The following is a 27304-nucleotide window of genomic DNA, read 5'->3' as shown; positions in this document are numbered from 1 at the left end:
ATATAATTATTTTGTTAGAAAGGAGGGAGTATATCGGTTATGTATACTCCATATTTTGCAAGATACTTGACATCAAAAAATATATTCTGCAAACAACTAAAAATTGTTTCATTAAACTTTATTTACAATAATTTGGATATATTTTTTTAAAAGTATAAAAATCATGATATATCCAACAATTTATCCTTGGTAACTATAACACTTTTAATTAGTCACATTAAGGTTAAGATAAGTAAAATAATGAATTCAATAAAAAATGTTAATAAGAGAAAAAATAGAGAATATAACAATTATTGATTAATATACTATAAATTGAAAAAATAAAATACTAGTAATAATCTTATTACATGAAACTGTAAAAGATTCAATTTAAAAGACTTGAATTAATGTTGAAACTTATATTAATGTTGAAACTTAAAATAAAGCTACCACTAAGTTAATCAACAATTAAAAAATATAAAAAATAATAAAAAAAAGGAGGAAGGCCCAGTTTACGAGCCCATTTCACAGAAAACTAATGAAAAACTCTTTCTGAGCATAAGCGCCGCCGGGTTCTGGATATAGAGGATGGGGCAGATACGTGAAGGCGGTGGGGTCAACAACTGATGGAGGCCATTTTCCGGCCACTCTCCGGCGCATACGGTGGGGTCGGCCGACCCCGCGCGACCCCACCTAGATCCGCCGCTGAGCTTAGATGAAACTCAAAAATGTTTATAAGATACTTAATTTCCCCCAAGTGTAATAATGATCAACTAATAACGTTGATATAAGAGCATCCACGGTAATAAGCGAGCGACCGGCTAGCCGATACCCGGCGCTAGCCAGTCCACTCGCTGAACTATTGCAATCGGCGAGAATATCGGCGAGCGCTGGCCGATTCTCGGGCACTGGCCGATGCGCTCGCCATCATTGTAGGCTGGCGATTGGCGAGCGATCGGCCAGCGCAAATTTTTTTTTTTGTATTAAATTTTCGAAACACTATATAAACGCGATTTTCACGTCATTTTCATTCGCACCGCTTGTTTTAACGAGTTTTCTCTCTCTCTTAATTTCTGAACAAGAACAACAACGCGAAATGAGTAATGCGGGTGGTAGTAGTGATGAGGAGTACGAACGGCAAATGGACGAAGCATTGGAGGCCTATACGGAGGGTGAGATAGACCGGCTGCTACAAAGGGCTATGCAGCTGGCGGTACCTCGACCTCCACCCGTGGTCCACCGCCGAGCAGTGATTCCTCAGGATCACGCAGCTGCACATCAGCGGCTATATGACGACTACTTCGCAGAGCGTCCGCGGTTTAACGCCAACATGTTCAGGCGGCGTTTTAGGATGCGCAGAGAGCTGTTTATGCTTATCGTTGACGCTTTGGAGCGTCGATATCTGTGTTTTCGCTTCAGGCACGATGCGGCTGGCAGACCCGGCCACACCCCTATTCAAAAGTGCACTGCGGCAATCATGCAGTTGGCCTACGGAGGCGCGGCAGACATGTGGGACGAGTACCTCCACATAGGTGAGACGAGTGCCCTAAAGTGTATGAAGACTTTCTGTGAGGGCGTCGTTTAAATATTCGGGGACCAATGTCTTCGAAGCCCTAACCCCCAAGACTGTCAAGATCTGTTGCAGATGCACGGGGAGAAGCATGGGTTTCCGGGGATGTTAGGCAGCATAGATTGTATGCACTGGGAGTGGAAGAACTGTCCCGCTGCCTGGAAGGGGTTCTACACCACCGGCTACAAGGGAAAGAATCCCACGATGATCCTCGAGGACGTAGCTGATTACCGGCTGTGGATTTGGCACGCGTATTTTGGGGTAGCCGGGTCGAACAACGACCTAAATGTCCTCAACCCGTCGCCCCTTTTCAACGAGCAGTGCCAGGGGTCGGTCCGACCATCATTTTTGTCGCCAACGGCAACCGGCATGATATGGGCTACTACTTGGCGGATGGGATATACCCTAGGTGGCCCGTCTTTGTGAAGACGATCAGATGCGCAAATGAGGACAGGATGACCTACTTTGCGGAACGACAGGAGTCGGCGCGCAAGGACGTGGAGCGCGCATTTGGTGTGCTCCAGGCTTGATGGGCGGCAATTAAGGGTCCAATGCTTTTGTGGGATGTCGGCTGCATTGCTTCTATAATGTAAGCCTGTATTATCATGCACAACATGATAGTCAAAGATGAAGGTGTACAACTGACTAATTGGGCCAACGACGATGAAGCCGCGGCGTGGCCACCCCCAAGGTACGAAGGGGGGTACCTCACGATGAAGCCGGCCGCCTCCAGGCACATGCCGACATGCGCCAAGTGCATACGCATATACAACTCCAAAAGGATTTAATTGAAGAGTTGTGGGCGCGGAGGATTGTACGACGATAGTTATTTTGGTTTAATGAATTTTTTTTATTATGGTATTTTTTTTAATTAATGTATTTTTTTTTATTTTAATGAAATTAATGAATTTTTCCGTATATGTGTCGTATGTTTAATTCCGCATTTTGTGTTTAATTCCATAAATTTATTAGTTGTTTATTTTAATAGTGCTAATGACGTGGCTAGCCTATTGCTTATTTAGTTACTTGTCCTGATGATGTGGCAGGAAGAATTTTAGTGTCGGATGATGTGACAGTAAGAGAAATAGACTAGCCTATTGCTATAGCTTATTTAGCACTGTGGATGTTCTTATTCATCGCATCATCATAAAGGTAACGTATATCTTATTCATCTCATCATAATAAAAAAGGTAACGTATATTTTATTCACCTATCATCAAAAGGTTTTGTATTATCTTATTCATCCATCATCAAAAGGTGATGAATTAAACCTTAGATACAGTCTAGCGAGTAATCTATACTAATATGTATATGGTCTTTTAGAGTAAAATTCTGTGATTCGGATATATTACTCATTAAAGGTTTCATTTTTTCCTTTTTCTTGTCAGTCTAATAAATGTTCCATTTAATTTCTTCTTTTATAATTTTTGACAAGGGTTCCAAGTATTTTACTAATTCATTTGATTCACATTTTATTGTTAAATCAATATAAAAGTATATGACCCACCTTCCATTAAATTTTTATACCACTTTCTTTTATAAAATCAAACAAATAAGTAAAATCCGAGCCGCAAAAAATAGGACATCTATTACCGGACTAAAGGAGTTTTATAGAATATGCTCAACCATTCACAGTAACATAAGACACAAGTACAATACGATAATATGTCTGGAACAATGACTTTTTGTTTCTTAGCTACCTCTCCAATCTTTTAATCTTTATTTCACATTTCACATTTCACATTTCACATATTATCCACAAAATATAAGAAAATTAGATCTCTTAGCCTCTCATAAAAGAAAGTTAGCAAGAATGGTTAGTCTCGACTCACGACAAATTGTAATTAAATCAATAACAGTTTGAAAAATAAAAAATGATAAATACGCACATAACAATGAGTTTGATCATCTTCGCCTTTCATCTCCACCAACGCATTTTGTGTCTCTAATCAAACAATTGAAACCGACTTTAGCCTCAAACACCCCCTAAAGCAAGCAGAGCCGCACGCAGAAATTAGGGCTTCTTCCAATTTGACAATGGTAAATGTCAGCAATCCGCAGCCTGAGAACGGCTAAGATGGAATCCAATCAGCTAAACCAGCTGAGGGACATCTTCGCCCGGTTCGACATGGACCACGACGGCAGCCTCACGCAGCTGGAGATGGCCGCCCTCCTCCGCTCGCTCGGCCTCAAGCCCTCCGGCGACCAGATCCACTCCCTCCTCGCCAACATGGACGCCAACCGCAACGGCTCCATCGAATTCGACGAGCTCGTCGCCGCAATCCTCCCCGACATCAACGAGGAGGTGCTTCTCAACCAGGACCAGCTCATCGAGCTCTTCCGCTCCTTCGATCGCGACGGCAGCGGCTACATCACCGCCGCCGAGCTCGCCGGACAGATGGCTAAGATGGGGCACGCCCTCACCTACCGCGAGCTCAGCGACATGATGCAGGAGGCCGACACCAACGGCGACGGCGTCCTCAGCTTGCACGAATTCGTCACCATTATGGCCAAATCTGCTGTCGAGTTTCTCGCCGAGCCTGAATCATCTTCCTCCTCCTAGGGTTTACTCATCTTAATTTTTTTTAAATTGGGCGAAGTGGATGTGGCATTCTAGATTGGGGCGATTATGGTGTATGATGAACTAATTCATCTTAATTTGTGAAGCTAATTGCGATTCGTGAATTGTTGAATTTTCTGTCTGTCATTATTGCATCCACCTCATATAATTAATCTCTCAAAGCCTTGAACATTAATCGATTCAGACGTCATACCAAAATCGGGTGGTTTGCCCTAATCAGATTGCGCATGAAACTGACAGTTTGGTTCTCGGCCATTTTAATACCGTTGACAAGTCCTCATCGTGTCCCGAATTCTTTATTGCAGTTAAAGAAGCCGTTCAGGCGGTTAATCGTGAAATCGTAACATATGGTTAAGGTTCTGAACTAGAACCGTGAAATTTAAATGGAATTGAAACCGTCACTTTGGAACTGGGTGTTGGTTCAAATTTCAAAATTCCGGAACTACCAGTTTCGGACGGTTCCCAAACCGGAACTGCAGAAGAACCGTGAAATCGAGCTGGAACTGCAAAAAATTCACCGAAAACCAGCGGTTCAGAGCCGTAAAGAACCGTTGGTTGGAAAACGAAATCGACGGTTTTGAAACCGAAAACTTAACCGCAAAACACCCTAGCAGTTCGATTCCGGTTCAGCAATTTCCAAAATCGGGACCGGCAGTTCTAAATCGTAACCGTCGGTTCTAGAACCGTGGCCATCCGCTTGTCTTGATGACTTCTCTAAACCTTACTTTCTCTACTACCGTTACCAATTATATTTATCAAAAGCTTTTCAGTGCTAATAAATGAATATCAGTCTCATTACCTCACATGGGGCATGGACATGTTTCAATCTTGGTTTTCACTTTTTCGCACATTTCTATTTTCTCTCTTCTTCCATCAACATACTTCATTTTTAGAAATAATACCATTTACTTCACTTTGCATATTCTAGGGTCAATAAAAGTGATCTAGAAGAAAATTAGCTTGACACAAATATGTTGGAACAAACGACCAAAGTAAAAAAACATCTCCTTTACTATGTCTACACGTCTTACCCTAAATTACCTTGGTTGTTTATTGAAATCATAAATGCATTTGCCTTTACTTCAAAGCAATCTCCCAAGTCACTTTAGTTTCTGAATGATTAAAAAACATGGTAACGCGATCAATGTGTAATAGTACTACAATTAGATCAATGGCAGTAGGGGGGCATGAATGGTTTTGAATTTTGATACACAAATTACATCATTGTGATAGCAACACATGACCAATAGTACAAAGTGCTGAAGAAATAAAACAATAATTTCAACACTGAGGCATAATTTTGAAGCAAATTAGGTGTAACCTTCCCCTGACAGCAGATGGCAATGAATAAGAGAAGCTATTGCATTCATCAAAATCACAAGCTTTATTTTTAATTTATTTTTCAAGCTTTAGGCTTTCTTTTTGGCATTCATCAAAATGACATATCACCAAACTACTCCTACTTCCAAAAAGTGAGATATAAATGTATGTGCAACTGCAAGTATCTCTCATTCCTCTCTAAAATGGCAACATTTTTATGGGCTTGTGTTTCTACCTTCTGCATTTTATTCATCGCTGCCAACGCGCAAGCACCCGCAGCTTCACCTTCTAATACCCCATCGACGACGTCTCCACCACCTACTACACCAGCCGCCCCAGCATCACCACCACCTGCAGCTGTAGCCACACCGTCAGTTGCCCCAACCACTCCACCACCCGCTTCAAGCCCGAAAACTCCACCACCACAACCTCCAGTAAGCCCACCCGTTGCAAGTCCAACCCTACCGCCGGCTTTACCACCAGCCTTACCTCCACCACAACCACCCCCCACGCCAACGCAGCAGCCAGCACCGGCCCCTGTAGTAAAACCACCAGCACCAGCACCGGTAGCACCTGTACCAGTTGCACCACCTGTGGCGCCACCGACACCTCCACCGGCTTTACCACCACCGGTCCCAGCACCAGTGGAGGTACCTTCGCCCGCACCAGCACCGGCCAAGCACAAGAAAAGAAGGCACAGACACAGGCATCATCATGCACCAGCACCGGCACCGGTGGTTGTTGTTAAAAGCCCTCCGGCACCACCAACCTCCACAGACACAGAGGACGCAGCACCGGCACCCTCACCTACCTTAAATTTGGTAATTAAACTGAATTCATCCTGATACTGTCCAAATGTCTTACAACTGTATAGCTTCTTACTGCTCGTCGTTCAATTACAGAATGGCGGCATCTCACTTCATCAGCTTGGAAGAACCAGAATGCAGGTGACCGCCGGATCGGCCCTGGCTACGCTGTTGGTTGTCAGCGGATTTTTCTTCTAAATTTATGCAAGAAGCAGACTCTTGTAGATACACTGTGGGACCATTTTGGCATTGGAGAAAGGCATATTGGCATACAGAAGAGGATCAGAGCATCAGAGCAGTTTTACCTATATGATATTCATTCTTTATCTCCAAAATGTTTTACTATCATTTTATAAATTTTAAATTTGTTAAATTTGTCATCAGATCACAGCAGATTCTTTTCCCTCAAAAATTGAAATGCCGACAAATCAAAAGCCTTCCAGACTTGTAGCATCTAAATCAATTTCCTCCTGCAGGTTATACTAGATAACAAGTCCAAGATTGTCGACAAGCTTGTGGAACTGAGAACATCCTGAACACTGTTCGATAAAATATTCAATCTATATCAGGCTAGAAAATTTTCAGCATTAATAATAATAAATCTGAAAGAAAACGAAACTAGAAACAGGATAACCTAAGACTTGGAGGAATATCTGCACAGTGACAAAATATTTATTTGATTGTGTCAGACAAATTCTTGAGTACTGCAGCTTGCTGGATAGAATTAATATTGAATATCTTCCTGTCGATTCATTGGGGATTATTATATAGTTGTATAAGATGGGCATCCCTTGTTTTCATTGGGGATTATTACCCAATCGCTTCTTCGAGCAGAGAAGTCCTTAACCAACAATAAAAAGTCTCAATAAATTTTGTAGTGTCATAAGTTGTTGAAAGTTTACTAATCTACTTGAAATATTATTCTTATTTTGTTAGCTCAAAAAGGTATGGGTTTTCTACTGTGTGGTGAACTAGTTGAAGATACAGGCCTTGGCTGAAATGACCATGGGGAAGACCAGTGCTAACTAATCAAATTCAAATTGACTAGGGATACAAGCACTAGTCATGCTTTATAATACTAACAAATCCATTGATTACCTGCACATAAACAAGCCCACGTTCATAAGCTAGTCTGTTGATTAACCTCTGCGACCGCACACCACAGCCATCACACATAAAACTTACTAACAAACGTCTTCTTGGGAGCTTCAAGTCAATAACACCCTCCTGTGAGCAAGAGCATAAGGAGCACGGCTTGATCCAGATGCTTCATCGAAATAGTTTTCAGAAATAATAGACTGGGGGCATTTACTTGAGAATTAGCTTGGACATGTAAAATTAATATAGGCTAATCGACCAAGTATTTTAACTGAATTGAGCAATATTTGAACTTGTTGGATAATGTAACCCTTCAAATACAAAATCATATACTATGTTGAATAAGATTAATTAATTACATATGCAAAAGCATGAGAGATTCTTGAAAGAAACCATTGCTACTCTATCAAAAAGAATGCTCGTTTACAAGTGCTAATTTACGTAGTGATAATCCAGCTCTTAATTGCAATCCCTAGAGACAATGTAAAACGGAAAACCATACCTGCAGGCTATCCATTGAAGAGGATTGCACTCCATTTCTTTGTATTCCCCATTACCATCTACCATCGAACATGAAATGGTCGGCGCCCTAAAACAATGCTCCGCCCCCTTATTTCCTCGATAAGAAACCCTAGACCTCCTAAAATTAATCGTCGAACAAAATATAAAATCAGAACAGCTACTATATTATAAATGAAGCAAATAAGAAACATTTGTATGATAAAAAGCTTGACCATTTCGGATTGAAAGTAGAAACCTGATGAAAGAGTAAAAACGGATTAGCGTAGAGCGATACTGCATACCTAACACTACGAACGGCGACCGAAGACGATCTGGGAAGTGTAAAATTTTCATATTTGGCGCCAAAATTAGGTCTGAATAATTGGGAATATGGAAGAGAAATTGTAGGGGGCTTTGCAATAAATGGCAGATAGTTATCAAATACGAGATATTTGAAGCTTCTAACAGCTCCCATCTTCAACAGCAGAAGAAGATGAACAGAAGCTGCAGTTTCGTTGTTCCTCTGTCCACAGAGTTCTTCGTTTCATGACTGCTATGTTTAACTGAAAATCAATATGTTTTGCTATTTTATTACTCCCTCCGTCCCCTATTAGGAGTCACTCTTTGACCGGACACGAGTTTTAAGAAATGTAAAGAAAAGTTGGTTGAAAAAGTTAGTAGAATGTGAGACTATTTTTTTATATTGGTTTTATAATAAAATGTGAGTGAATTGAGTTAGTGAAATGTGAGACCTACTTACTATTTATGGTAAAAATGAAGTGTGACTCTTAATTGGGAACGGACCAAAATAGAAAAGTGTGACTCTTAATGGGGGACGGAGGGAGTACCAAATCTAATAATTTTAGTAACAAAATTTATACATACATATGTTTACTTTGTTACTTTTTATTTTATTTTATTCTCTATTTAACACACAAAATAAATTTATTTTATTCTCTATTTAACACACAAAATAAATTTATATAAAATCTCATGCGTTCCAAAAAAAGAAAATGGATCATTATTCATGTGACCAAGGGAGTATTCTGTTTTTTATTTTCACAACATGTCAATCATCATATCCCACTAATATAAGTGGTTTCTTTTATCCTACATAGCACCACTAAATTAACATGACTTAAGAGCATCCGCATTGGAGGATGTCCCTTCAGATGTTGGACCGCGTGCCGGACGTCAGCGCGGGACGTCCGCCATTAGGTGAGGGAGAGGCGGATGCGGATGTCCGCCGCGGATACCTCACATCCGCGGCTTTCCGGCGACGTCCGTCGGGTCGTCCGTCATTGCGGTGCCACGACGGACGTCCCGATTTTTTATTTTTTTTTCAAACTCTATATATATGGCTCGTTGCAAACTCTATACATACGATTTTTTAAAAATCTATATATACGCACCAATATAATAAACGTTTTATGATTTTTATTATGATTGTCCGCCGGACATCCGCACCATTGCGGATGCTCTAAGATGTGGAGTTTTATCAAATTTGTCACAAACTTAAAAAGTAATTTAAAATATCATAAACGTTTTATGTTTGTTCACATAAAATAAGTTCTTGGTGCAAACATCTTATTTGAATCGTTGTGAGAAATACTACCTTGGTTCCACGTTAAGTGTCACATTTAGTGTGGGCACGTGTTTTAACAAATATAAATAAAAATGGGTTGAATTAGTTAGTGGATTATGAGTCCCACTTATATATATTAATTTTATAATAAAATGTTAGTAGAATTAGTTGGTGAAATGTGTGGTCTACTTATCATTTATGGTAAAAAAAAGTAATTGAATATTTTAATGAGGAGAGATGAGGTTATTTCCAAAATTGGAAAGTGATCATCTTGATTGAGACAAACAAAAAGACAAAGATGATCATCTTGAATGAGACGAAGGGAGTATATATTAGTATTTGACATTTAATTTGTTAAAGGAAATAAAAAATTACTAATTAAAATTGAACAAAATTTAAATTATGTAAATAATAAAAAATTATATAAATTTACATAAATCTAATTTTTCTTGACCAGTTTGATACAAACAATATAGTTTACTAGCACTACTATTTATAAAATTAATGCATATTAACTACATTGATCTGAATTCTTTATTCGTGAGCTTCATTGAGCGTGATTGCTTTCACTTTAAACAAAGTATCCAGTAATGATCAATGGGAAGTACTTTTTTTATATATACACAAGTATGTACAGTATTTATTTGTATAGAAAAAATGTTGACTGCTTCAGCATCAACTTGTACAAAAGGGCACTATCATTGTATCTACCATAATTTCTTCTACCTCAATCTTGATCATCCACCTCATGAAAAGGCAGTGGCACTATCTTCACAGCTCTAAATTTGCCTGCATTATTCAGATGCTCATTCTCCAACCTAATCAACAAACCAAAATGTCAAAAAATAAAAATTTAGTCTCTAACAAGATGTCAACTCATTCACCATCAAAATCTTGAATCTTCTTTTTCACCTGTAAAAGTTCCATTGCCCTCTTCTTACAACTTCAAGTGCTGCTAAGAACAACATGGTAACTCTGTAATCAACCTTTTCAAAGTTGTAGTGAAAAACAGTCTGCAGCCAAGCTAGCCTGAGCACTAGGTTCAACCCCTGCACCACTCAAGATATCCTTCTCAATCATGGCAATTTGGAAATTCATTAGGAAACTTTACATCCCATTTTGAAGATAACAGTAGATGATTGTGTACTAACCAAAGAGAAATAGTAAATGAACTTGTGGCGAAGCACGAGCTCATCTCTCAGCCACGGATTCTTGGAGTTGAACTGGAGGAGGCCCCAGTCCTTGACAAAGTCCCAGTACAGCTGATACACGGTTGCAGCGCTGGACATGATCACAACGAGGCAGAGCCATCCGGCTGTCTTCTCCTTCTCGTACGCCATTTTGGCTCCTGCAGCCAGCATTGCAGACACATATTTGCCTAGGTTGACAAGATGGCTCTTGTGCCCCTCATCAAACCAACGTCGGGCACACTGCACGTCGTTTAGGCGTTAGTAAGAATTTCGAAAAGATTCAATTATTCAACTGATAAGAATGATCATAAGACCTGCAGGGCTCTACAGTAATAAGGCAGGAAAGAAACTGCATAAGCCAAGTCTTTGTAGTATGTTGTGCTAGTGCAGTAGTTGTAGTCTTGAGTTTTGTAGCTCCCGGTTATGTAGTAACATGCTATGTACTCAATGTTTCTGAGTGTCGGGACCTGATCCACAAGAAGAAAACAGACGAATTAGCTGTCGAAAATTTCAAGATTAACTCATCTGCATTGCTGAATGAGCTAAACTGTTTACCTGGCTACAAAGTTGATCAGCCATGAAGAAATCTAGCATCAAGACCTTATAAAGAGGCGATAACGCGATGTTTCTTATCACAGAGAGCAAACGGTAGCGACTTGACTTGTATATCACGTTGAACGGACAGATCAGGACTATAATGAAAGCCTGCAAGAGAAGTGATTAGTTAACAACTTAAACACTCATGCTAGAAAAATGATCTTATTTTTGTTTTAGGATGTTGTTATGCAGTCGAAATCTACCAGCAGGAGAAGGCCGGGGATGGCTTGGACTTGAGCGTAGGAGTATCCCTTTGCCACGAGTGATAAATGGACAAACAAGACTCCAACTACAGCGGCCATCGATGAGGTGCAAATCAGGAACACATCTCTGTACTTGAGCTCCTTTGTGGGGCAGAGTTCGAAGATGAAGCTGTAGTTTATACGCGTCTTTCTCCATACAAAAATGTTGCATCCGAACAGGAAGAGGTGCAGAAACAGCATACCGAATATGCTGCAAAATTGGAACCAAAAAATTGCTTGTCAGACATAATGGTCTCAAACCTGAGATGCAATCTGCAGAAACGAGGCGTGCACTTGCCTGAGCACGGGATAGACTGTTTCCATGTACACCGTGTCTGACTTAGATCTATACATTCCTGTAATATGAGCCATGATAACATATCCTACAAAGAGTGCTACGAAGCCCCCAGCGAACAATCCTGACCGTTGATAAGACAAAAACAAGGGATCAGTCTCTCCTTTATTTTGAACTTTATTTTGAAATATTATTTATTTATGGGACACAAATTTTGGAAGCTTGATCCATTGTAGGAAAATCACCAATAAAAAACGTGACAGTGTGCGATTCTGTACGCTGAGTCGGCCTAAGATATTTCATGGCCTTCCTTTTATCCTCTTCAGCAAAATGCTTGACAAAAAGCTCCTCAACCTCATCTGCTAATTTCAGTGCCTGTAACAGTAATGAAATTTCTATAGTCTGAGACAAGAAAATCTATGATCCATGATTGGAAATCTATGCAATTGCAACCTACAGAAGAAAAGCCACAGACCCCACATCCAATCATCCTCCAATTACAATGTTTATTATTGCTAGACTATTGCTCTCCTTCATTATTTTACACACTCCTACAAAAAAAAAAAGAATGCAACTTTTTAGGCGTGTGGATCACCTTGTCTGAACTGTTGAAGAAGGAGCCCTCCACCACTCTTAAGTAAATGGGAAGGACTTGTTTGTTTGTCACCTGAGAAAGCAACATGGAACTGTCTTCTGTCAAGATGAGAGCATCCCAACAAATAAGAGATAAAAAAGATGAAGATTGGCCGCGTATTACTTACTTTGTCGAATTTCTTCAAAATCTTCACAAATGCTAGCATGTTCAAGTTCCTGAATCAATTTAAGGAACATAATTCAGTTTCTAAGAGCATAAGAAGCTATAAGTTATAGCAAGGTAGAAACTTGCAGAGGATTAAAAACACACCTATAAGTTTTGAGGTAGCCTAATCCTTTGTAGAGCTCAACGAAGGCGCCCCTAATCATCTTTTCTGCATGATGAAGCTTTTTCTTGTTGATATGCAGCTTGTTTCTCTCCGGACCACTTTTCTTTGACGACTGGTTCACCAAATCATCCCACAACAAGTAGCTGATAGCTGAGAATGTACGGGCTGGATTCGTAACAGGAATGCAGATTCTCAAGTTCTTCCCTTGGCAGTTGATCACGCAGTTGGAGACGGACTTGAGTTTCCCGTCCCCTTGCTTCATTCTCATTGATCTTTCAAGTTCACCAGACTTGGGAGATTCAGAAGATTTCACATCATCTTTGTCAAACTCACCGGTTATATTCTCCAACCCCGGCTCGGTAGTTGCAGCATACTTCATGCACTCATCATCTATTACCAAACAGATAGAAACAAAAATCAAGATATTGTTTACAATCATGACTAAATCACTAGAACTAATGAATGAGAAAATGCAATTATATGCATATATAATGCAAAAGGCAGAGGAAAATCTGGTGCATACCACATGATATAGTGCCTGAAATTGACTCCTCCTCCTTCAAGTCCTGAGCGGAAGGCCCTTTAGCCCGTTGGTGCTTCTTCACAGCGGCCTTAAGCTCAGTGAGAATCTCCATTTGCTTCAACAACGACTCACCCCTCTCGAGAAACTCCTTCTCCTTTGCTCTGTAAAACTGGTTCACTTTGTTGAGTTGGAGATCCAAACAAGCAAAGAAGTCGACTGCAGCATCCGTGTCAGCAACCTGCTCCAGCAGCTCAGTCTCGTACACGTCTGTCTTACTAGCCGAGCCTGCAAGCTTGCGGTGTACCTAAAAACACAGTGATTTATCAGATAAAAAGCTTCGAAATGAATCAAAATATCAACTCTGAGATCAAGAAGGCACAGGAAAAGTACTTGAATGACCCTTGGCTCTCTCTGCTTGCTGTCAAGAAAAGTATGCCTTCTCAAAGAAGATATGATGAGATTAGAAAAGGAAGTGTTGTGTTTCTTGCTGTTGGTGTTTTGGTTATAGAAAATTTGTATTTTCTTGACAGCCTTCTTTAGATGCCAGTAATCCACAAAGGCTTCTTTCCATTCAGGAACCAACTGCCCCTCAAACTGCTTTGAGAACTTCACCATTTTTGGACAATGCAGGCCTATGCTGTTTCAACTAGTGAGTGAAGTAGTGGAAGGGTCTGAGATCCCATTATATATGGAGAGGAAAAAAAGGAATCTTTATTCATGGCCATGGAGACAGCACATTCTGTTTCTATCCGATACACGTGTTTTTATCCTATGCTCGTCCCACTTGGAAGGGTATAACGAATGGTCTGATCTCACCGGAGAATCGTCTTGTGATAAGGTGTTGCAGCGCTCGAACAGCATGCTGCTGTTGTGCCTGCTTTGAAAAGGTTGTTGCAAAGATTGTGTGAAAATGTGTGTGTGTGTTTTAGTCCATTTTTGCATGGGATGAGTTGGTTTGTTGAGAAAGTTCGTTTTTTGTGCTTTCTGGTCATGAAAATCAAGAGGTGGTTTCGCTAATCATATAAAGAGCTGGCTATAATTAGAGCAGCCAGAAAATCCACTAGATTTGAGGACAAAAAAGGTGTAGTAATTCGAATTCTCCCAACTTTGAAAAGTTCAAATTTTGATACTTAAAATTAAGTTAGGAGCAACAAGAAATGGTGGTTGTTGGTAGAGTGTAGTATATTTTTTGTGTTAAGTCCAAAATCAGTTGTGAATAGTATATTGAGTGAGATGCTCATGCTATTACAACTAGTGATTATTGGTGGTGAAAGTTGTAAGTTGTATTGTTCAATTCCTTTCCATAATTATATTTTGATTATGTAACAAAGCTCCTTGTTTTTGCATGAAATTTCATAAAATCATTCATGTTGTACTTGTTGGCATGATGAAATGGACCAACACAAGTTGTAGTTTCAAATAGGGAATTAGGAATATATGTTTTTTAATATAAAAATAATAAAATGATTACGGTTGCTTTAGTGGATGCTGTTAAGGAAGTTTCCAATATAATCGAACCACGCTTTTTGGGGAATTATATCATACTTTAGTTGAATTAGTATTTTCAAAGGAAAAATAGAACATTTGACATGGGTATAAAACCAGCACAATTCTTGAAATTCTAGCGAAAGAACATTTTTCTAGCTCAGTGCATAGATTCATTTTCCCATCTTCAAATTTTGCCATGTTTTACTTAAACAGATTGGATTATTTTATCACGAGGGCATCGAATCGAATCATGTCATCATATCATTTGATACATTCGATTTGTATTAGTTTAACTGTAATATCAGATTTCTATTATATTACAGCTACAACACATTTTCTTTCAACTTTTGTTGAAAATTCATATTATAATTTTCCAAATTTTTTTGGGCGGTTTGGCAATTCTTAGATAGTCTGACGCAATTTCGATTCCTAAGTAAAGGTGCTTACACAAAGTAAAAAGGCAACCTTGCTCTGATTTTATTGAAGATTTGATATGAAATTAACAGCTCCAACCCTTGAATTCAACAATTTCGTCAAAGTTATTTTTAAAGACTATCAATAGTAATAAAACGAAATCGAATATTCCCATAAATAGAATAACAAAAATTTTGAAAAAGAAGAACTTAATTTGGCTTATTAGTTATCCCCTTATACATTTTCCTACAGGGGTGCATTACCCTCCTTATCACCCCCTAGTATAAAACATAGGATTAATATAAGCCCTTGGATCTATTAATCTAATGGCTTTGATTAAAAGCATCGCCGTACATTATTATACCAATTTCGTACATTAAAGGGCAATTTGGGTATATTATTGTTACATCATTTATATGGGTTAGTACATTAACTTAATTTGTATATTAATGTGTTAATAATGTACATTAATGTGTTTTAATGTATATGCCCCTTCTACGTAATGTAGATTATAATTTTTTTACTAAGTGACGAAAGTTATATCCATTCCCCAAGGGTTTAGTAATCCATGAGGTTAGGGTGTAGTACCGACTCAGTAACACAACGTTCACTAGGGTAATCTTGTGGATACTATACCCTAGCCCTATGAATGAGTTAACCCTAGGGGACTGGATCTAACTTCCACCGGTTAGTGAACGTTATGTTAATATGATGGTACTACACCCTAGCCCCATGGACTACTAAACCCTTGGTGAATGATGTTAACTTTGGGCCCGATGTGTAATACGATGCTACATTATCATGGGTATATCGTACATTATCATTGGTATATCGTGCATTATCACTGGTATTTCATACATCACTCTCCGACGGGGTATGGATTTGTGAATTTGTAGATGCTATATAGTATAACTTCCATCCGCGAATTCATACCCTGGTACATTATCATGGGTATATTGTACATTATCATTGGTATATCGTACATTATCACTGGTATTTCGTACATCACTTTCCGTCGGGGTATGAATTTATGAATTTGTGGATGCTATATAGTATAGCTTCCATCCGTGAATTCATACCCCGGTACATTATCATGGGTATATCGTGACCGTGAATTCATACCCCGGTACATTATCATGGGTATATAGTGCATTATCATGGTTATATCGTGTATTATCACTGGTATTTCGTACATCACTCGCCGTCGGGGTATGCATTTGTGAATTTGTGGATGCTATATAGTATAGCTTCCATCTGCGAATTCATACATCGGTACATTATCATTGGTATATCGTACATTATCATGGGTATATCATGCACTATCACTGATATTTCGTACATCACTTTCCGTCGGAGTATGCATTTGTGAATTTCGTAGATGTTATATAGTATAGCTTCCATCCACGAATTCATACCCTGGTACATTATCATGGGTATGTTGTACATTAAAGCTTGAGACCTGTACATTAAAATACAATTTTCATACATTAACATCATGTACTAATAGAACATAATGTACAAATATAACTACATCATGTATCGAAATCATGTATAATTGTGCTTTACCATTTTTACCCTTTTCGATTATTTTATTAATTTTTAAATTCCACGTGGCTTCCATATCAACCATCAGATCACACCTAATCAATGGATGAGATTAATTTTCCTTTTTCACATATTTTTACACATTAATTTGAATACACCCCTTTTCCTACATTTCATAAAACAATTCCCAATTATCCTAAAATCCACTAATATGTATATTCGCCTGAAGTTTGGTTATTAACTATTTATTCGAATTTTTGTCCCACGATGCCATGTTATATACTCTTTTGAAGTCATGATAATGTCAAAATGAAGATTGTGTATTCATCAAGCTTTTAATATAATTGCTATAATTCTGATCTGATAAAGAGCATAGGATTCTAGATTGAGGTTCCATATATGCAAATCTATTACCTATGTTATTATTAATCGCAAATGTTTATTTCATTTGAGAATATCCCACTTTAATACCAGAAGCAACTCATCTTAAAATGGATTAGGAGCATCTTTATTCTTTTATCATGCCTAATTCCTTGGATTTTGGATCCAATTAGAGCATATACTTCTTTAACTATTCTATTAAGATTCTTGGAAATTATGTAACTTTTCAAATTAGATTGTCGTTGGTTTAACTCAAATCAGTATTTTACAAACATAAAATGCTATGATTTGATAGATATCTACAATGGTCGTATATTTTGTTTGCTTCATACGGCAAAGCTCTTGATAAAACAACAGTTTTGTTGTATATATACTACACAAGCATATAATATACCCTTTCACTCATAATACAGAAAGTTAACTATATTAGAAATTACAGTTTGGTAGAGAATTTTAAACCATCCAATCAAACAATAAATTCAATATGTATAAATGTCACATAAGAGTACTATATTTTAGGATAAATTGCTAAATAAATCTTGGTATTTGGTCAAAAATTGTCTCATGGTGAACCTCTTGGTGGTATGCATCAAGCATAAAAATGAAATGTAATTTGACAACAAGGTTTTCACAAGACATAACTAATCAAGAGACTTAGAGGACAGCTACTTTTATTTTGGCAAAGCTGAGTAAATTGATTATGATGTAGTAACAGACTTCTGGCCTGAATAATAGTAATTTGGCTAAGCGCAATGCTATACTAAAAGTGGCCCACTTAAAAATTGTCTTGGCCCAATTATTTCTAAATCCAAACAAGTGTGCATTCAAACATGGCTGCATGTGGAAATTACTAATATACTAGTGTTTATGGTTTAATCGATTCACACACTAACTCACTCTAATTATTAATATATCTTTAAAAAGGACCATGTGCTAGGCAGATAAAGTAATACTATTGTATTGCGATTACTGATTTGTAGAGGTCTTTAACATGTGGTTATGGTCGCACATATAAAAAAATACTGTGTATTAGGCATAGGCAATAAATATAGTCATAGTACTCTATAATTTATAACGGAGTATTGAGTTTTGACTTACTCGAGTCGAGTCGACACTAATTAGTTTTCCTCGACTCATTATATCTTGGAGGTGAATAGGTCTCATTCTTGCCTCAAATAATAGATTGTTTGCACACATAAAAAGGATATTGTTTTGTGAATTAAAAAAATCTGTTTTTGTCCTAACTTGAATATATTCTTTAAACAATTTTTTTCTTCAACATTTTACCATATCTAACCTCTATTCAGACTCTGCTGTTTTGAAATTGTTTCTGTGTTGCTTTAATAGAACTTGCTGATAACAATTGATAGCATGATTATTGCCCTTTTGGTTACTAAAGCTTTTGGCATTTTTTTTATTTGACCACATGTGTACCGAATCTGCCTTTGGCGAAATCCGACTAATTCTACTCGATCAAATTTGCAAATTAAGGCTGAAATCTTTTGGCATTTTAATTGGCCTAACTACCATTACATATACTTGATTACAAGTCCATATAATTCTACTCAATCAGATTTGCAAATTAAGGCTGAAATCTTTTGGCATTTTAATTGGCCTAACTACCATCACATATTTCAATACATTATTGGATTATCTTTCTTAAAATTTATCTTTAGTCATTCATGCATCTAATGCCTAGGAGTTTTAATTTTCTATATGCTGGAAAGAAATCATTTTATTTTTGAGAACAGTACATCTACCTAAAGGCAAAAATCACTAGCCGATACCTAATTTGTTTTGTAAACAGAATTTTTTTTCTCAATTTGACTTATACTAGTTGGTTTCTTTACTAATACTTCGGTTTGTGTTTTTTTTTTTTTCGTATTTCTAATGATCATAAGAGCATCCATAATGGATGTTCTAGTAAAAGCCCTAGTGGTTGCCACATCAGCATGCTCTATCTTTCTGCAATGGTGGAATCTTAGTGGATGCCCTATCTCTTATGCATTTTTCATTTCAAATGTAATATTATTTTTTTTATGTTTTGACATATTACAAATAGAAAAATTAAATATTAAATTAAATGAAAATAATGCATTACTTAATTTTAAATTTTTTTTTTATAAATTTCATATTTAATTTTAATCAAATAAAAAATAGCAAAATATAAATACACTATTATAGAACACAATAAATTTAAATAAAAAACTTACATTAATCAAATAAAAAGAGAAAAGTATAATAAAGGTCAAAATAAACACTTACATTAATCGAATAAAATGAGAAAAGTATAATAAAGGTCAAAATAAATAAATAAAAATATGTTGAGTTTGGGGCTTGAACACACAACTTCTATAATTTTCCAAGATATATTTACCATTAGGCTAAACATAGATTATGTATTGAAATTAAACAAATTTTTACATAAAGCAACAAAAAACTCTCTTTTAAGTGTAAAACTAATTGTCCCACATCGAAATTACAAAGAAATTTGGAGTTGAAAATCTATCTATAAAACTACTCCCTCTGTTCCTTCATAGTTGAGTCATTTTTCCATTTCAGGAAGTTCCCTCATAGTTGAGTCATTTCCATTTATAGTAACTTTTTCCTCTTTCTTACTTTACCCTCTCTTACTTTATTCTATCTAATTTATTCATTTTTTACTTTATTCTCTCTACCTTTTTCTCTTTCTTACTTTTTTATCTATTTATTTAACACACTCAACATTCATTTCTTAAACTCCGTACCGAAAAGTTCCGCCTCAACTATGAGGGAACGGAGGGAGTACCATTTATCCCACATCAAAGTCATAATGAAAATTGGAGTTAAAAAACATATCTATAAAAGGTTTACTCAAGTAATGCAAAACTTGCTCATTTAGTGTGAAGGATTATATTATACAAAAATCGAATTTTTTTTTAAAAAAAATTCCGAGATCCGGCTCGGGCGTTGCCCAATCTCATGACGGATGGATCGAACGAGAGATCGGTCGCGACTGAACGTTCGGTCGTCCTCGGACGCGTCCGACGTGTGCAATGGATGTCCGATAATACCCGAATAAATGCCCGATAATGCCTGAATCCGATCTTCGGGTGTGAGATTAGGCATCAATGTGGATGCTCTAACATAAATTATCCAAAACGACAACAAGTAGTCAACAACAAAAGGGGAATGCGTTTTATAAGCGAAAGAAGAATATAGAAAAATTTAGAAAGGACAAAAATCTGATAACTCCATCGAAGATACCGAACATAGCCTATCAAAACAAGCCACGTGAAGCCACAACAGTGGGTCCCGCCCCATTCCTCCCCAGAAATTCAAAATTGTACTCCTACTACGATCCATTCATCTCTTCTCTTCACAACTGTAACCTCTGCATTTGCGATTCATTTCCGATCAATGATCACTACCCAAACCTCAAACAATTAGTTGGGATTCGCCAATCCCAACTGTATAATTTCTCAAACCTGTTTTCTACGTATAGATATACGTATATACGCATAATCATGAAGCCACATCTGCTTCCCGTATCAATCCCGAACGGCGCGCCGCCATATTCTCGGATGATCAAGGCTGCACCGGACACGGCGTCGTCTTTGGCAGCCTCCGCGGCAATGCTGATCGGATCGGAACTCGATTTGGGGGCGGCGGTGTCGAGGATTTTGATGCCGCCGGAGGAGGAGAAGAAGAAGGACGAAGGGAGCCCCCTCATTCCGAGGACTTCCAGCTATACGGAGGCGGCGACTTCCAATTCCTATCAGCACCAGAAGAGACGCCGCCGCGCCGCCAGTGATAACTCCCTTTTGACTCTGGAAGGGGGCGGCGGCTGCCGCTCTCTCCGCCAGGACGCCGGGAGAGATGCCTCTGATACATATCTGGTTACTCGAATTGGATTTCAGTTGCTGCGATATATTGGGTAATTATATTGATTTGATTAGGTTTTTGAGGTTGCGAATTGTAGATTTTGAGCATCGATTTTCTGTTGATTGCCGCTTCATAATTTGAATTGTTGTGCTTGAAATGAAGATTTGAATGCTGTAATTATTGGAAAGGTATAAGGAATTAGGGATTATATACTAATTTCCAAAAATAGATGTATCCTTTTCTTCTCTTTCAATCAATCACGGATAATTTTGAGCTTAGCTTCCAAACAAATTCTGAGATTTTGTTTTTCTCAGGGTAGGCTTCAGATTGATCACCAGATTTCTTGCCCTTGGCTGTTATTCTTTCCTTCTTTTTCCTGGATTTCTTCAAGGTTTGTGTGTCAACATATATTCCATGTAGACTATCTAAAATCGTGTTTATAGTATGCTCTGATTTCCTCGACTTTGGCATTCTATAGAGCATGGATGTTGTTTAAACATGGCCTTATTGATCTACTGCAGTGGGATATTATTACTTCGTCTCTGATAGAGTACGTAGAGGTATATTTTATGGCGACCTTCGCAGAAATAGGTGAGCTTTCACTAAGATCAGTGGTAGGAAGCTTATTGATGTTGTTCTGAGTTTCGTACATGACTAAATTTGTTTGGTGTAGGCTTGATCTGTATTTACCGAAAAATAGTGATGGACCAAAGCCAGTCATTGCATTTGTAACTGGTGGAGCCTGGATTATTGGGTATGCTTTTTATGCTTATTTCCTTTCGAGAACATATTAATGTTTAGTTCTAGTACTCTTTTGAGCAATATTTTACATTTCTAAACTAAAAAATTCTGAAAGAAAAAGAATTTTTAAATACTCACATAAAGAGGCAGCATAAAGGTACAAGCATGATATCTTTTGACCTCTTACGAACAATTATTGACAACTGTAAATGTTGATGCAGCTATAAAGCGTGGGGTTCTCTTCTAGGACAACAGTTATCAGACAGAGATATTATGGTTGCTTGCATAGATTACAGGTAGCATCAATATATGTTCCATCACTATTTGATATATAATTTAGTTGGACAGTTGTAGATTGTTAGGAAGTGTCATTAATTTTTGGCAAACTTGAGAAATAAGCTTTACAATTTGTCAGAATTCATGAAGTAGTTCCAGCAACTTCGAACTGCGAATGACATGCAATAAAATGCCAATCTTTATAGGAGAAAAAACCAAAAGTAGTTCAATCTGAGTGTTGCAGGAACTTTCCTCAGGCAACTATTGGTGATATGGTTAAAGATGCTGCTCAAGGTATCTCATTTATATGCAACAATATTGCTGAATATGGAGGGGACCCTAACAGGTATTTTGCTTATTTTGTTGCTTAATTTTTCTTTAATAAGCTTTTGCATTTACATATCTCATAATATCCTATTGTTGTTTTATTTATTTGTTAGAGTATATGTAATGGGACAGTCAGCCGGTGCACACATTGCTGCTTGTGCTCTACTAGAGCAGGCAATCAAAGAGGCCAGTGGCGAAAAGACTTCATGGAGCGTGTCTCAGATCAAAGCCTATTTCGGTTTATCTGGAGGGTGAGCATGCACACAAACTGTCATTCCAGAAGATTGCTTATTGCTAGAGAACTTCTTGGATTATTGTTAACATTCGTCTTATTACGAAGACTAAGTATGATATGGTCTAACAAAATTTAACTTCCTTAAACATTCATGGACAGGTACAATTTGTTGAACCTTGTAGATCATTTCCATAATCGAGGTTTGTACCGCTCAATTTTCCTGAGGTATGGACAGTTGCACATTTTCTGCTCTGAGTGATCAATATCTAACAGAAAATATCTTACTCTTTCACTCTCTCCCTCTCTCTTTCCCTCAGCATAATGGAGGGGGAGGAATCACTAAAAAAATATTCTCCAGAAGTAATGGCTCAGGATCCTAACAACAGAAATGCTGTTTCTCTGTTACCTCCTACAATCCTTTTCCATGGAACTGCAGACTATTCCATCCCCTCCGTTTCCAGGTCTGATCATCAATTCCGTGATTATAGTTCACTGTCTAAATTAAGTACTTTCATCGCTTTAAAAAAGATAACTTTCCCTCTCAAGTAAGATTTTGCTCAATTTTCTCCACTTGCTGGCTGATTTTAACAGCACAAGCTTCGCTGAGACCCTCCGAGGCTTGGGAGTGCAAGCTGAGTCGATCTTGTACGAAGGCAAGACGCACACAGATGTGTTCCTTCAGGTATGATGAGGCTAACAAGTTTACTGAGAAAACAAAAAATGCAGCCTATGCCTGTGAAATTTTCTATCTACTCTATTTATTAATCGGGGTTTTTGTTCATGTTGGATTGATTATTGTGCAAAAAAATCAGGATCCTATGAGAGGTGGCAGAGATGATATGTTTGAAGATTTGGTGGCCATGATTCATTCCGGAGACCCCGAAGCTTTGGCAAGGGATACCACAGCACCTCCAAAGAGGCGGCTTGTACCCGAGTTCATGCTGCGATTAGCCCGCAGTGTCAGCCCATTCTGATTATTAATTTCACCAAATTTATAGGTCTGGAGTTGAACCTATTCTTTATGCTAGAAGCCTTGTATATAGATAGACCTATGTCTGTGAACTGTCATGGACTAACATTAGCATATTCTTGTGGCATTTGTTACAGTGTAACATTATTGATTAAGGGAATCTAGGTAATTTTGTTGTTTGTTGTTTGTTGTTTGTTGTTTGTTTGTCATCAGAACAGTGTATTTGGGAATGCTGTTGAAAATTATTTGCAACCATTTCTAGTTTTTATTTTTGTCTCCTTGGGAAAAAATCACTATGAATTGTATTGATAGATATAGAAATATGTACTACTAGTTGTTTGTAAATATGGAGGTTGAATTCCTTAAAAAGATGTTTATGAAAGTGCAGATAAGTAGAGACAATCATCATTTTATTATCTTATTAATTATTTTTATTTTGGTCCAGTATCTTAGAATTAGAATATTTCTATTATAATTTTTTTTTTCTCTAATGAAGTTTGATACATTCCTCATTAGTGACTATATTTCATTAATTATTGCTTTCTATCTTACTTTTAGTACTTATTATTTATATATTAAAATTTATATCATTTTTAAAAGATACTCTCTCCGTTTGCGAATAGGAGTCCGTTTTTCTATTTTAGTCCGTCCGCGAATAAGAGTCCCGGTTCACTTTTACCATAAATGGTAATAAGGTTACACCTCCCAATAACTCTTTTTACTCACATTTTATTTAAAATTGTGACTACTATATTGCGGATGAATGAAGTATTAGTTTTAAAAATCGGACGTAGTAATAAAATTTTTGGGCTGGGTGATAAGGCTAATTTCATGCATTGGTTATGTAGTGAAAAACATCACATTTCTGCTGGATCTAACAAGTTTTGTTAAGCCAGGTGTGTGTGTAGCGCTAGATCCAGGAGATGCTGGAGGAGGATATCTAGCGAGGAGCAGGAACGGAATCACGAGGAAAAGCTAGAGGAAGGAAGCCAAAAGCTGAGGGCAATCAAGTCAATCAATACCTCGCTGGGCCCCACCTCGAAGCTTATAAATAAAGGAGTGCGCAACAAGAATGGCAGATCGGTTACACTCCACACACAGTCACGCTCTTAGCACACACACTAGGGATATGGGAAATTTGGGGTGGTTTTCGTTTTCAGGAGTCTCGTATCAGTGCATCACCGTCCCTTGAGGGCGAAGAAACAATTGTTCTCTTAATTTCTGTTTACTACTCTGTTCCGTCTCGAACTTCACTTTTGGAAGTCGAGCTTGCTGTTTTTGTTGCTGGATTAGTTTAACCGTTCTGTTTACGTTTGATTTGCCTTGATGAAGTTGGATTTCGTGTTGATTATTATGACGCTTGCTATTTTGGTTTGTTTATTTGAGATGTTCTCTTGAATTTATTGCTGAATATTTTAGGAGATTCGAGAATCGTGGTATTGAAGTTGTGTTCGGTTGGATTTTTGTTCGGATGCTTGGATCCGGAGTGGATTTAGCATCCGAAGTGTGGATCTGAACAGGGGAGGTGAAATTTGTGCATGAGATTATGGGGATTTTGTTCTGCTTGGTTTGCTTCGTCTAGTAGTGTGATTTCCGTCGTTGTTTCGTTTACCGTTAAAATTATGTTTCCAATCTACATCTGAGTTTGTTTTTCTCGATCTCTGCATTTATTTGTGTTCGTTGAAGAAGATGAAGTCATTTTCAGTTGATGCTTTAGTTAGTTAGGCTGCAGATTCGATTCTGTCCGTACTTACCTTTTTCAGAGTTTGGTCCCCACTTGTTTTAATCTCCTTGGTCTAGAGATGTTCGTAGAAGTCCCAGATCTAGTAGTTGATTTGATTTAGTTCTTATACATAATTCATTTTTTGCCTAGATCTAGCAGTTAGCATAGCATACTTTATTTCCAAATTCACTTAGTTAAATTCCTCAACCCAAAATATGCGTGGCAGCAGCCAACCCAAAAATAGTTTCCAATTCTCTACGCATGTATTTTACGAGTCCATCTCTGTGGGATCGATCCCTACTTCCCTGTGCTAGTTTAGTATCTGTGGTTGAGGGTTTTGAAGGTTTGCTTGCGTACCAACGACCAGACTTCCAGTCTTGTGAGTCTCTAGACCTTGTGATCTAGTTGATTTACTGGATCTAGGAAGTGTGTAATTAGAAATTGATAGGATACAGCAAGCAAGAAAATCAACTCTTCAAATGGCGCCGTTGCCGGGGATGGATGGCGTAGTTTGTTTATGTGTTTAGAGATTTGGTGTAAATAGTTTTAATCTTTTGAATTTCGCTTTTGGCAGTTTATGAGCAAGGGCTCAAGGTCAGGAATCTGGAGCAACCCATCTTGGTCAAGGAACGTGCAGTTGAAGTGGCAAGTTAAGGAATCAACATCCGCCATAACTACCAGATCGGGGTTGTCAACTGTAGATCCATTTCCGTTTGAATCAGGGAGTGAAGAAGAGTGGAATTCATCGGGGAAAGAGGATTCACGGTCGTCGTCAGAAACTGAGCATTCGGAAAGGGAGGAAGAGGAGTCTGTAATGGCAAACTTAGTGGACCTAGACCCAGAGATTGGTTCGCTAACTGCACATCTCGACGGAGAGCCAGCTCATGCCATAGTGTCAAATCAACGTCAGCGGTCTATTGAGATCAAGACGAATGTGCTGGGCGTTTTACCTACATTCTCTGGACGGAGGAATGAGTGTCCTTATGAGTTTTTGAACGAGTTTAGTAAGCTATGTAGCATCCAGAAAAGGCCTAACGAAACTACCGAGGAGGACTATCGCCTGCGAGCGATTCCATTTGCATTGAAAGGAGAGGCAAACACTTGGTTGCTGAGGCTTCCACCTGACTCGATCACCACATGGAGGGATTTCAAATTGGAGTTCCTGGACTATTTCTTTCCGTCCAATAAGACAAACGCTTTGAAAAAAGAAATTCAAGAGTGTAAGCAGGACTACGATGAATCTTTAAGCCAATATTGGTCTCGGTTTAAAGGCCTGCTTGACGCTTGCCCAAATCACAGGATGACGGAGGCTGAAACATTTTATCTATTCTACGAAGGGGCAAATCCTGAGTCCAAGGACTTAATGAATTCCTCGAGCGGGGGGAATTTCACCAAGAATAAGGCAAGCGAGGCACGCGAGATTCTGGGAAGATTAATCGACGCGAAGAAGGCGTATGACTGCCCGCGTGCTATCATGAGGAGAAGCTCCGCGAACACAGTTAAGGAACGAGAAGGAGAAGAGGTTAGAGACAGAATAGATCGACTGGAGAAGGCACTGCTAAATGCCATTGAAAAGAAAAATACCCCTGGGTCGACTGATAAGGAAAAAAACCCAGGTCAAGAGGAACATCAGCTTCAATTTTACAATAATCCCTCACTCGATGGAGATTTCCAAGCTCAAGTGAATGCAATGGGGAATTGGAATCAAAGTAATCAAAATACCAACTGGAACCAGTGGAAGATTAAGGAGGCACCATGGAGGGACAATCCTTGTTTCAGATGGGCTGAAGGGAACCAACAACCACAGTCACAACACCCAGGTCCAGCGGAGAACCAGCAGACATGGCCCAGCCGGAATCAGGAAGGACCACAGCATAATTCTAACTGGGCAGGGAAGCAGCAAGAGGGGTTGAACAACTGGAATTTCCGTAACCAAGGGGATCAGCATAACTGGAACAACAGGAACCAGAGCAACCAAGGGAATTCTTATGTGCCACCGCATCAGAGGAACAATTCAGGAAACAATCAAAATTTCCAACAGAGTCACCCAGGTCCAGCAACCCAGTACAACAATAATCAAGGAGGTCAGGGAAATTTTCGCCAGAACCAGGTGGTTGGAACCAATCAAAA

General features: G+C 38.4%; 4 protein-coding genes and 1 pseudogene across 8 annotated transcripts; 3 read left to right on the top strand and 2 right to left on the bottom strand.

Annotated features, from left to right (window-relative positions):
- The first annotated feature begins 3348 nt into the window (after nt 1-3348).
- Nucleotides 3349-4259, top strand: LOC125222504 (putative calcium-binding protein CML16 pseudogene; annotated as a pseudogene).
- A 1236-nt stretch (nt 4260-5495) lies between these two features.
- On the bottom strand, nt 5496-8406 carry LOC125222503 (uncharacterized). 4 transcript variants are annotated; one of them, XM_089068683.1, is made up of 4 exons: nt 8112-8406; nt 7857-7994; nt 7355-7523; nt 5496-6795 (listed from the first exon to the last, which is right to left on the bottom strand). In XM_089068683.1, the coding sequence occupies exons 1-4, from the start codon at nt 8207-8209 to the stop codon at nt 6739-6741; spliced, it is 462 nt and encodes a 153-aa protein (XP_088924809.1). In that variant the 5' UTR covers nt 8210-8406; the 3' UTR covers nt 5496-6738. The 4 variants fall into 4 exon arrangements, 3 of the variants coding, with proteins under 3 accessions (XP_088924809.1, XP_047981112.1, XP_088924811.1); XM_048125155.2 differs by having other exon boundaries at nt 8158-8406; XM_089068685.1 differs by lacking the exon at nt 5496-6795 and adding an exon at nt 7099-7354 and having other exon boundaries at nt 7442-7523; nt 8158-8406.
- LOC125222502 (uncharacterized) lies at nt 5618-6639 on the top strand. The gene is made up of 2 exons (XM_048125154.1): nt 5618-6271; nt 6353-6639. The coding sequence occupies exons 1-2, from the start codon at nt 5618-5620 to the stop codon at nt 6452-6454; spliced, it is 756 nt and encodes a 251-aa protein (XP_047981111.1). The 3' UTR covers nt 6455-6639.
- Nucleotides 8407-10028: 1622 nt separating the features above from the next.
- On the bottom strand, nt 10029-13846 carry LOC125223836 (phosphate transporter PHO1 homolog 1-like). Its single transcript, XM_048127132.1, has 13 exons — nt 13601-13846; nt 13211-13514; nt 12669-13077; nt 12526-12574; nt 12360-12431; nt 12010-12139; nt 11768-11888; nt 11431-11680; nt 11186-11335; nt 10945-11097; nt 10592-10870; nt 10353-10489; nt 10029-10258 (listed from the first exon to the last, which is right to left on the bottom strand). The coding sequence occupies exons 1-13, from the start codon at nt 13823-13825 to the stop codon at nt 10168-10170; spliced, it is 2370 nt and encodes a 789-aa protein (XP_047983089.1). The 5' UTR covers nt 13826-13846; the 3' UTR covers nt 10029-10167.
- A 6501-nt stretch (nt 13847-20347) lies between these two features.
- Nucleotides 20348-23719, top strand: LOC125219189 (putative isoprenylcysteine alpha-carbonyl methylesterase ICMEL1). 2 transcript variants are annotated; one of them, XM_048121096.2, is made up of 11 exons: nt 20348-20954; nt 21217-21293; nt 21424-21493; nt 21576-21656; nt 21865-21939; nt 22164-22265; nt 22360-22497; nt 22641-22706; nt 22799-22942; nt 23073-23163; nt 23294-23719. In XM_048121096.2, the coding sequence occupies exons 1-11, from the start codon at nt 20545-20547 to the stop codon at nt 23453-23455; spliced, it is 1416 nt and encodes a 471-aa protein (XP_047977053.1). In that variant the 5' UTR covers nt 20348-20544; the 3' UTR covers nt 23456-23719. The 2 variants fall into 2 exon arrangements, with proteins under 2 accessions (XP_047977053.1, XP_088924797.1); XM_089068671.1 differs by having other exon boundaries at nt 20755-20954; nt 21222-21293.
- Nucleotides 23720-27304: the final 3585 nt, after the last annotated feature.

Source organism: Salvia hispanica, chromosome 1 (genome assembly GCF_029641045.1).
Source record: "Salvia hispanica isolate PSC_SH4W2 chromosome 1, Shi_PSC_v1, whole genome shotgun sequence".
Classification (NCBI taxonomy): domain Eukaryota; kingdom Viridiplantae; phylum Streptophyta; class Magnoliopsida; order Lamiales; family Lamiaceae; genus Salvia; species Salvia hispanica.
Note: the sequence above shows the minus strand (reverse complement) of the source record. Positions and strands in the feature narration are given on the sequence as shown.